We start from the raw sequence: 11,697 nt of genomic DNA, 5'->3' as shown, positions 1-11,697 counted from the left end.
TTTAATATGGCAAAAGGGTAGACTATTCCTTTAAAGATGAGTTTAGAACAAACACATACCCCGGGGTACGGACAAACTGCAAAGCTTATTAGAGGGTTTTGCATCTGACCTCTTCATTTCATCTGAAAAATTCACAAAATACCTATAGTGTCAGATATGCTTGCTTTGTCTTTGTGTAATCTTTTCATTTCATAAAAGCGATTTCACAGGCTCGGCCAGTGTCCTCCAACAGTGACCATGGCCCACTTCCGTTCTGGCAACCCAGTTACATGGACTCTTCTCAATGTAAGTGAGATGAATCAGTGAAGATTTGGTGTATCTGAAAAAATTGCAGAAGGCGTCAGATGACAGACTTAATAGTCTAAATTATTGGTTATCTTTTATTTCATAACAGTGATTTCACAGGCTCGACCAGTGTCCTCCAACAGTGACCATGGCCCACATCCAATCTGGCAACCCAGTAATATGGACCCTTCTCAATGTAAGTGAGATGACAAAGTGAAGATTTGATGTATCTGAAAAATGTACATAAGGCTTCCGGTGACAAACATGATAGTCTACATTTTTGGTAATCTTTTCATTCCATAACAGTGATTTCACAGGCTCAACCTGTATCCTCCAACACCAACCATGGGCCTGTTTCAGTCTGGCAACCCAATAACATGGACTCTTCTCAACGTAAGAGAGATGACCTAGTAAAGATATGTTGTATTTAAAAAAGGTACAGAGGGCTTCTGGTTACAAACACAAGCTAGTCTAATTTTTGGTAATTTTCATTTCATAACAGTGATTTCACAGGCTCGACCAGTGTCCTCTAACAGTATCCATAGCCCTGTTACAGCCTGGCAACCTAGCTGTATAGACTCTTCTCAATGTAAGAGAACAGATATTGAATGTGTTAAAAACACAGAATTAGGTATTTCTGATTATATTTGTTGTATGTGTGACTATCATTAATAAATTATTTCTTATTTAAAGGCATGACATCAAATTTGAGTCTAGAATTGTCCAGCTCAGAGACAGAATGTCATCAAAGACCAACTTACACTGAATGTAAGCATCTTTCAGAAATTTCTTGTGCAGAGTTCATAGATTATGTTGGGTTCATTTAAAAATCACAAACATAAAGTAATGATTTTTAAAATTCCAAGTAACAACAGTTAGAAGGAGGCCAGGCGAGGTGGAGGCACGGCATCCAACTCCATTGTCCGATGCAGGGCTGGACTTTTCTGAGCGTAAGCAAGATTAATAATCCTATTAAATTTTTTTATTTTTAACCAATGCTGTATGATAAAGTTTTTGATGGTGGCCAAAATAGTCCAAACTGTTCTGGGGGAAAAATAAACGCCTTTTGAGGCTACTGATGTGATTTTGTAAGAGAAATATCCATATTTAACACTTTACAAACTAAAATAATTAGCTTTCGTTAGAGGCCAACATGCATTATGCATACCGTATGATGCGTAAGATCTATTGACAATATACTCTTGTGCATTATGAGTTGTTTTAGTTACAGATAGAGATAACTCAGTATCTCTTTTGTCTTATATTGAAATCCTCTGCCATTGTCTTTAAAATCCTTGTTTTAACTTGTGACTGGCATTGTTGTTTTACTTCCTGCTCTGTGCCTCCGCTCTCCGCATTCATCACTATAAATGGTGTGTAAACTACTAGAGGTTGACAGATATGTGTTTTTCAGGGCCGATGTCGATATCGAGTTTTGCAGGTCGAGTAGACAGATAACCAATATTTCAAACCAATATGTCTGGTGTAAAATGAAAATTAATGTCAAAGACACAGGCTCTGACAAAAACTGTCAGTGCTTTGAATTTTTTGAATTTTGACTTAACAAATGTTAATTATAACACTCATATTAATAATAACAAAAAAAGCAGGAAGCACCTATAAACTATAAGGAATAATTGACGACAGGGCATTGAATTATAAGAAAATAATGCACAGCCAAGGTGGTAAAGTGTTCCTGCAGGTTTGCATTATTTTTGAATAATTCATAGGACTGGAGTGAATTATTGCTCTTATACCACGGTTATGACAAACATTGAGCTTGTGTCTATTTTTAAGACATTTGACAAGTTAGGTGTGCGGTTTACAAAAGAAATAATCAATACCCATGGAACATTTCTTAAGAAATCAGAATAAAGGTTTTAACAGCCCCGTGGTATATAATCATTTATTATAATACATAAATATTTAATTGCTTTATAGCTTTGTTGTGTATGTTGTTGAAAAGACCACAAATGTTTTCATGAAACTATAACATTAATACCATATAGAGGCATGTAGTTGGTTCAATATAGCCTATTCTTTAAGTATATATGTCAATGTAGTAGAATAAAAAGCCTTACATAGTCAATTTCACATCAACTACAACAGTGATGAATTTCTGAGGTAATTTTATGTTATAGACCTCAGCAATGACCTTCTTCACATAGTCATCTGTTATTTCAAATCTGCATTCACTTGAAGTTCAAATTGATTTGATTGGCTGTCAATGGTTTATCTTTCATCAGTTGGAAAAAATGCTCAAAGTGATCTCAAAGATATTGTTCATTGTATCTTCATTGCTATAGTTGTTGTGTGAACTCCGCCATTCTCTTTAAAATAAAACGATCTTTAAACCTATATTTTTATAGTTATCATTATAATGTGAACACCCTTTAGCGTAAAAGTTTCACAACATCTAGATCTACTGCATGCAAAAGACTTAACTACACAGCTTGTAATGATTTGTCAATGGTAAGCGTATCTTAATAGACCCCTTCAAGGTTTGTAAATATTGAATGACTATCGGGTGCGCGCGCAGCATGGGGTCAAACTGTTCATACCATTTAGGCTTTCTAGTTTAATCTAACAGGGCTGAAAAATGATGACTTACCTGAAATGAAGTGAGCACTACAAACACAAGCCTCTTGGATCTTTGCATTGTCCCAGTCTGCACGTTTAATTGCTTGCAAGCAGAGATGTTGTATTTTTTGTTTTTGAGATTCTGCAGGAATCCCGAAAAACCTAACGGCAGACCTGGTGCGATTTTCAAAGCCCACTACGCAAGTAGGCATTTTTGATAAAACCGAATAATACGCAACTCAATCTGCTGTAATGACTTTTCTGACACCGACATGCGTAGTGGGAACCGCCTGTGACGTGAACCGTGAAGGGGTCTGTCACAGGTGACGGTTTGTAAGGGCGGAACCATCGTCTTCCCGGACGCTTTACTCTGAACACCGGAATTCCGGGGTTTCCCCGAAGACGAAATCAAGCCTGATTTCGCCCAGGTGGGGATAATTTACACAGCGGTTGCTGATAGGCTAATGAGGAGAAGAGGTAGAGAATATAAAGACCTTTGAAGACATCAAACGGGGTGCTTGGTATGTACTTTGTGTGCGTTGTGTTGCTGCTTTGCAGACGCTTGTGCTGACTTAATCGTGCCTTCGGGGAAGTAAAGGAAGGAGAGACAGCTAGCGAAGGAAGATTGGGAGAGTTTTACACTCGTGAGTGAGCAAGATACAGAGCCAACGGGATTATAGATACAGGAGGCAACTGACAACAAAGAGTGAGTAACTACCTTTGGGTTCATCGTGTGATATTCCGAAGAGGAGTTGCTTGGTGTGTGTCTTTCTTGTGTTTGAGGTCCCTGGCCCCACCGGAGAGGGAAGAGTGGGCGAGCCGTTGGTTGACAGAAACACGGACGAAACATTTTTATAGGAAGCGCCGTCTACGCATCGATCAGTGGCCCTGCGGGACAAGAAAGCGCGGGTGAGCCAGAGAAATAACAGACAACACATCGGGGCTGTGAGTATTATAAGCCTACTCTCATCCGGCGACCAAAACATTGCCCAGCTATCCTCTCGAGGGAATCGAAGCCTGGTGGCTAAGTCCATATTTAATATTCACGTGAAGTGTGTACAAGAGTGTCGTGGGTGAGTTACACTTATTACTTGGTGCTGTGCCGTGCTTGCTGTGTGTATGCTGTGCTTGTAGCGACCAAACCACCCGGCCTCGGACGAATCGTGAGAGGTTTACATCTGTTGTGGCCCGAGTCCTACGGAGAGAGTGAAATTCAGCCTTGGCCCCGGGTGCTTGAGAGAGCTTCACTCTTCAACAGAGCGGCAGTGGTGAAACCCAGTGGTGGATAGGAGTGAGTATTTTTGGAAGTACACTGTGTGGACTGAGGGTCATAGTTGTGTGTGTGTTCGACCTATCCAACAGAAGCTCGTGGTGGCGGAGCCTCAACGAAAGTTCGCCCCAACTCGGGACCCCGGTCGTGGAACCAAGAGGGGGAGTTCGGGAAGCGTTCGGCTCCGTGCCACTGGACCCATCAGTCCCTACGACGCCCGAGAAGTTGAGTGGACGGGTGAAGGAACACGGTGCACCGACGTTGTAGCGAAAGCCCACTGTTTCAACCACTTACCTGTGTCTCCAGGAAAGCTCTGTGTGAACGAAGATCCCCAGTGTTGTGAGTAACTTACCTCTGTGAAGTATTATTGACCTGTGCTTACAGCAACCACTTACCTGTGTCTCAAGGAAAGCTCTGTGTGAACGAAGATCCCCAGTGTTGTGAGTAACTTACCTCTGTGAAGTATTATTGACCTGTGCTTACAGCAACCACTTACCTGTGTCTCAAGGAAAGCTCTGTGTGAACGAAGATCCCCAGTGTTGTGAGTAACTTACCTCTGTGAAGTATTATTGACCTGTGCTTACAGCAACCACTTACCTGTGTCTCAAGGAAAGCTCTGTGTGAACGAAGATCCCCAGTGTTGTGAATAACTTACCTCTGTGAAGTATTATTGACCTGTGCTTACAGCAACCACTTACCTGTGTCATAAGGAAAGTTCTGTGCGAACGAAGATCCCCAGTGTTGTGAGTAACTTACCTCTGTGAAGTATTATTGACCTGTGCTTACAGCAACCATTTACCTGTGTCTCAAGGAAAGCCCTGTGTGAACGAAGATCCCCAGTGTTGTGAGTAACCTACCTCTGTGAAAGTATTATTGACCTGTGCTTACAGCAACCACTTACCTGTGCCTCAAGGAAAGCTCTGTGTGAACGAAGATCCCCAGTGTTGTGAGTAACTTACCTCTGTGAAGTATTATTGACCTGTGCTTACAGCAACCACTTACCTGTGTCATGAGGAAAGCTCTGGGCGAACGAAGATCCCCAGTGTTGTGAGTAACTTACCTCTGTGAAGTATTATTGACCTGTGCTTACAGCAACCATTTATCTGTGTCTCAAGGAAAGCCCTGTGTGAACGAAGATCCCCAGTGTTGTGAGTAACCTACCTCTGTGAAAGTATTATTGACCTGTGCTTACAGCAACCACTTACCTGTGCCTCAAGGAAAGCTCTGTGTGAACGAAGATCCCCGGTGTTGTGAGGAACTTACCTGTGTGAAGTACTATTGACCTGTGCTGGCAGCAATCACTTACCTGTGCCACAAGGAATGTTTTGTGTGAACGAAGACCTCCAGTGTTGTGAGTAACCTACCTTTGTGGAGTGTTATTGACCTGTGTCTACAGCAACCACGTACCTGTGTCCCGACGAATGCCCTTGTGAATGAGAAACCCCAGTGTTGTGAGTTGTTTCCTTGCACGGTCCACTAACGATCTCTGCTTCAGTAGCGTCCGCAGAACAACGAACCTAAGGCAGAGGAGAGAGAGAGAAGACGGGGGATTAGAGCAGCAGTAAAATTCGCATCGAAGCACATTGTGATAACCTTTCTGTTCTTGATTCTGCCTCCAGGAAGAAGCGGAGTGCGCCACGGGTTCTAGGACCAGTGCCATAAGGAGCCCCTGTCCCCGGTCCTTGGCACGAGTGGCCCTGGAGGGCAGAAGAAGTCATATTAGTTTTTAACCTTGCCCTTTCCCTTTTTCCCTTTTTAATTATTTTAATAAAGTTTATTTTAAACGTAGTATACTCGTCTGTCTGGTCATTGGGGTGGTCTTGGGAAACTCCTCGAGGTGGAAGAGTTGAGAGGGGTGTGACCTTTAGTATATTTGGGTCCGCCCCTGGCCGTGACAGATTTATATATTAATAAGAAAATTAGCTACCTTTACATACTGCACTGAATGTTAACTACATGTGACACATTTGAAACATCCTTCTTATCCTAGAATCAAGACACCGCCTTCCTAATACCCATCAACTCATCCCAACTAATTGCACTGGTATGTTTGGTCACATCTTCTCCTTGATGTTGATAACCTCCTCTTTTAAAGATAAGTGTAAAAAAGAAATTTTACTGTATTTCTAACAGCGGTTGAAAGGCTTGTACTGGAGCAACTTGGGGAACTTCACCTCAAGGTGGACCATTTAACTGCAACTGTACAGTCACTCTGTCATAACAGGGCTCAAAATCAACAACACCAAAGCAGTGACTATGACCACTTACTTCCCATTTCCACTTTGGAAGAGCTGAACCGCTTTGATGAGAAACTTCGGCAAGATATTGATTTTAAGAAACATGTGGTATGTCTTCTAATACATCAAACATGAAAATCTAAAACATCAAAATGGGGAGTTGATTAGTTGAGTCAATTGTTTGTGTAGGCCTGGACAAATCTAAGCAGGAGGGTTGAACTCTGTGTTCCAAACGAAATAGACATGTGACAGAAAATAGCATTTTGATTGTCTGTAGTAACATTTGCTTTAATTCTGTTTTTCATTACAGATTGCAAAGCTGTTGTTGGACTTTAAGGCGTCCATTGCGTGTTCATAATTTAGAGGAAAGGCACAAGATACAAATATCTAAGTTCAAATATTTATTGATCAGATTGAAAAAGTTTAACAGCGCTGGGTCCTCTCAAGTAGCGAACAACCAGCTCAGGAAGTAACATGCTTATTTATAAAATATGTGACGTCGATCTTTCTTCAGAAAATCTCCACCCACAAAGGCCGTTCCCCTCGTCCATCTGACTCCATCACCACACCCAATTTTAGCCTGTAGGCAAAGATGGACACACATAGACAAAGAAAAACAAACTGTTCTCCTCTCATCCCTGGGAGCCCTGCAGTTCCTCTCCAGTACTCCTCCACTTTGAATAGCATGTTATAATGCTTTCTTAAAAACAAATCATTAATAAAACATTAATTTATAAAAAACATAAGCTGTAAGATGAAAGTGATTATTATGTAAAACATATTTCAATATCATGACATCATTTCATTATTTGTAAAATTGGTTATATGAATAAGGCACACATTAACTTCTTTAGATAGATAAACACATATTAAATCTTTTACTGCAATACTACTTCTAAGCAAACACTTTAATCATTATTAAAAACCATCTGTTAGGAAAGAAAACACACACACACACACACACACACACACACACACACACACACACACACACACATACACACAGGAGATTCTGTTTCTTCAAGGTTGAGCTGCCCTGCCCCCATTAGGTTATTCTATATGCAACCTTCATTTCATTGGTTAATACACATTTATCAAAGACAACATCTTATATTTATTACATCAATTATTCAATGATTAATACTGATTAAGTAAGAAATACATTGCACATTTTATCCTGTGAACATTAAAGCATTAGTTAATGACATATTTGCCTGTTTGCTTTCCCCCTCAGGCCTCTCTCTTATCTTGATCTATACCAGGCGTAAATTCCTCACTAATCCTCCTTACAGCACACACACAAAAACTGGTAACTCTCCACTCTCAAACATAAACACCTCATTTCTACATAATAGCTCAGTGCATATATGAAACACACAATGTTTATAGAATAAAATGATCAATTAAAGAAATATAAAAATGGAACAAAATCAATTTCCACAGTCCTTATTTGGACATCTTTGTAACTTTAACACTTTTAGCAATCAGCATGAAATGTAGGCAGTAAATATGTAAAACATAATTATTCAACAACACAACAGTACTCCATTGTTCATGAATTGGTTAAATGCATTCATTAGTTAAACATACTAATTTTCACTTTCTCTAAATATAACATAGTTATAAAGCAAACAACTTGTTTATTGAAACCATCTGTTCTGCGTGTTTTCTCTTCAGGGCTTTGTTCCTACCCCCAACTGAAACAGCCTTTCCACTCACACAAACAATCTCTCACGTATCTCAGCACAAAAAGCATAATGGCACATATGGATTATAACATAACATACTGATTAATAAAACAACATAAAAATCCCACAATTCCCTCTCTTGACCTCTGAAAGAGGTCACACATTTTCTTCTTCCTCCTCATCCAGGTTCTGTAGGCCTAATAGCGGCATGCTGTATTTGGGTGGATTTTCTTTTTTCTCTATTGCAGACACTATCAGTCTGTTACACAGGGATCTCCATTGTTTATGCCAAATATTATGGTGACTATAATTGCAGTTATAACTCCTACGGCCCACAGAACCTTCCAATTTGCATATAGCTTCATCTCTGTGGAAAAAATACACTTATGCCTATTGGCTAATACTCAAATAACAATCGTAAATTCAAAAAGGAAAAGAAAAATTAAATATGAAATTAATACTGTAGAATTGTATAAGAAACTTAAGAAATTCAAAGATCAAAATTCAAAGGTGAATATGATATGTAGTTACCCAGGTTATAATGAATATATGGTAATTGTGATATTCAGGTCTCTAAACACTTCTGTCAGGATTTCCAGCACTTTGTGGAAATCCAATTTATCTAAGCCACACCCCAGCCGGGGAGTGGATACACTTGTTATGTTTTCTTTCTCACACCACTCTCTCATACGTCTGAGGCTGTGGGTAAAATTCTCATATGTTGGTAAATCAGTACAATTTTGTTTTGTTATTAAATGAAAAATCAATCTGCCGTCGTCCTCGTGGGTAACTGCACATTCACCTGTGTGTTTGTTCTGTCTTACAACCTTTTATGTACCGTACTTCGCTTTGAATTGTACGGCTATACCTGCTCCGTAGGCACAATCTGCACTCACACAGTGTGCTAGGGGTTCTGTTGCTGGGCTAGAAAAAATGTCACCTTTTTTATGCACAATTTTACAGAGTGTTTGTTGACTTTGTTGTTGGTGTTGTGTGAGTGTTACCACTGATGTGTTACCACTTCCTGTTTGTCCTCTCTGTATTCCAGCTGATTCACTTTCACTTTCAACACTTTCCCTCTCTTGGACCTGAGTCCTCAGGTCCACACCTGTGTCTGTTAGAAACCCAATCATCATTTTTAACAGCTGGGTCGTTCTCACAATTTCGTTGTGTGGTAGCCTGTCAGGAAAAATGTTCAATCATAGCAGTTAGTTTGTCAGATGAAACGTCATGTGTTAGAGGCAGGATGGGATCCTGCACCACGTCATGCCTTGGACCTGGAAACTGTCGACCTGTAAGCAATTCAAAGGGTGTGAAACCAGAAATCCTGTTAACAGAAGAGCGAATAGACATTAATGCAATTGGTAATGCGTCAAGCCATGTTATTTTTGTCTGTGCACATAGTTTGTCAAGTCAAGTTTTAATGTCAAAGTCAGGTTCATTATTTCATCTTTGCTCTAACATTGGGGTGATAAGCAGCCCCGAAACTATATGTCAATTCCAGTGCGTGTTTGTCAATTTTGTCAGATCTAACTTTGTCTTGGGAAACCATGGTTGGGGATATAAGTGGTTTATTAGGCAGTTGACAACAGCCACGTCATTAGGTACCTTCACAGCCTGTAGTATGTGTCAGGCTTTGCTAGCATTTACTATAGGCCGGCCTTTCCTGGTTTCAAACCCACCTATCTGCCATATGGCAGTTCCATATATACTGCACCAATCACATATGCAGATTCACTATAAACAATCACCCTCTCTTCACCAGTGTAGTGCAAGGCTTTGATAACAGCTGTCATTTCAGCTCTCTGTGCTGACCGTGTACCTTTCAATCTACCACTCAGTCGTGTTACAAAATCACCCACAACTTGCTCAACCACAGCAAAGCCTGCCTTCAATGTGTCATCTGCTGCTCTGAAACAACAACCATCTGTAAACAGTGTGATTAACGGTGGGGTAGTTGTCAGTGGTACCGCGAACAAACCATCTCTCAATTTATTTGCTTTTTCAGTCAATGGTATAACAATTATAATGAATTACAATAATAATTAAAGCTGCAAGCAGCATTTACCGGGTTTCGAGCATTAAAGCACATCAGAGACGTCAGACGTCGTCGACCAGGCTGATACACCACATCGCATCCAGAAAAACGAAAGAGATGGTCAGAAACGGTTCATACAGACTATGTATGCTTACACACAGGTGCACCTATAAGACAAACATGTAATGTCCTTAATGTTAAGTCATTCAGATAATTTGTTAACGAGAAAAAGTTTTTCAGATTCATACCGTAACATACAATTCAGAAATGGCCGTGTTTAGTTGAACTACAAGGCCATTGAGTCGTGGTATGGTGCAATGGTGTAAACAGACTGCCGACGTGCACATAAGGCACACACACAGCAACGCAACAAACCGCAAGGACCTACAGTGGACAGCAAACACAGCTGGAAAGATAATGCTTGACTTATTTAATGTCCTCCTTGAATGTGTTCTGATAACTCCAGGACTAAGCATAAGGCAAAACCTGGCATGTTTGGTATCGTTGGACTCTGCAACAATTCAGGACTCCTGTGAAAAAAGTCCCATGAAAATACGGTAACTGCAGACAAAGTTCTAGGCGTGTAAAATATGCGTCCGACCACTAGGTGGCGGTGCAACAAAACTGCAGGCTCCCTCAGGCCCTGACTGCCATCAGAATTACCAAGTACCGTGTCATTACGCATACGTTTGGCGAAGATACAACCTTAAATACATTAGTTATCAGCAAAAAACGGCTCTCATTCAATGAAATCTCTCCGCTCTCTACTCACTTTTAAGTGAAAATAACAAATAACCACAGGATGGCGCTATGACAAAATTGTGCATGCAACGTCAGGTCATGACTTTGTTACATCTAGCTAGTATCATGGCTGCACACTTTAGTTTAGTAAAAAACAGTTGTAAGACCATTGGGCTCGATCAACGTCAAAGGTTTTGTTCAATTATGAGGCCAACTAGTGGTGCAGGCATACCATTTTTTTTGTATTGCCCCAGACTCTTCTCAAACATCAGCGTATCAAATCTGGTGAAAAAAGTCATTTCGTTGCAGAGGTATAACCATTTATGTGTAAAAAACGACACATTTTGAGGTAATTTTTCGTTTTTTGTAATTTTCGGCCATTTCTGATGGAAATTTTAACATAATGCCAATAGACTTTTTTGTTCAGAAGGTAATGCAATGTTCTTGCTATGGTCGTTTCGAGTCGATCAGAATAACCCTCGCGGAGTTATTCGCGCGTGTTTTTTAAGCGCTATTTTCCTGTGCAGAACTAACTGTAAGGCGAAACCTGGCATGCTTGGTATCGTTGGACTCGGCAACAATTCAGGATGCTAAAAAAACAACTCCCATGAAAATCTCTTGACCACAGATAAAGTTATAGGCGTAAAAGTTGTAACCATTGCATAATCACAGTATTTAGTGCCATTTTCCCCGTTATAGCGCCATCTAGTGTCCGATCGGCGAGCTTTTTATATCACGACCTTAGACCGATGGCCTACACATATTATTCAAGCCCCATGATGATATCTCAAACCCCTCTCAAGTTATGGCCGTTTAAATGTTGTAAGCTCCGCCCAGTTCGGTTTTTGGCCACTCCTT

General features: G+C 40.4%; 1 protein-coding gene across 1 annotated transcript; it reads left to right on the top strand.

Moving 5' to 3' along the window:
* The first annotated feature begins 465 nt into the window (after positions 1-465).
* Positions 466-8,073, top strand: LOC135774093 (uncharacterized). Its single transcript, XM_065283974.1, has 8 exons — positions 466-481; positions 592-678; positions 788-874; positions 979-1,053; positions 1,152-1,235; positions 6,126-6,179; positions 6,269-6,480; positions 8,050-8,073. The coding sequence occupies exons 1-8, from the start codon at positions 466-468 to the stop codon at positions 8,071-8,073; spliced, it is 639 nt and encodes a 212-aa protein (XP_065140046.1).
* Positions 8,074-11,697: the final 3,624 nt, after the last annotated feature.

This window comes from Paramisgurnus dabryanus, chromosome 5, assembly GCF_030506205.2.
Source record: "Paramisgurnus dabryanus chromosome 5, PD_genome_1.1, whole genome shotgun sequence".
In the NCBI taxonomy this organism is placed as follows: Eukaryota; Metazoa; Chordata; class Actinopteri; order Cypriniformes; family Cobitidae; genus Paramisgurnus; species Paramisgurnus dabryanus.
Note: the sequence above shows the minus strand (reverse complement) of the source record. Positions and strands in the feature narration are given on the sequence as shown.

Bases quoted from the DNA above. Each gene is read 5' to 3' on its own strand.
- LOC135774093 (XM_065283974.1), top strand. The intron at 875-978 runs GTAAGAGAACAG...TCTTATTTAAAG, and splicing joins CTGTATAGACTCTTCTCAAT to GCATGACATCAAATTTGAGT. The intron at 1,236-6,125 runs GTAAGCAAGATT...TTCTTATCCTAG, and splicing joins AGGGCTGGACTTTTCTGAGC to AATCAAGACACCGCCTTCCT.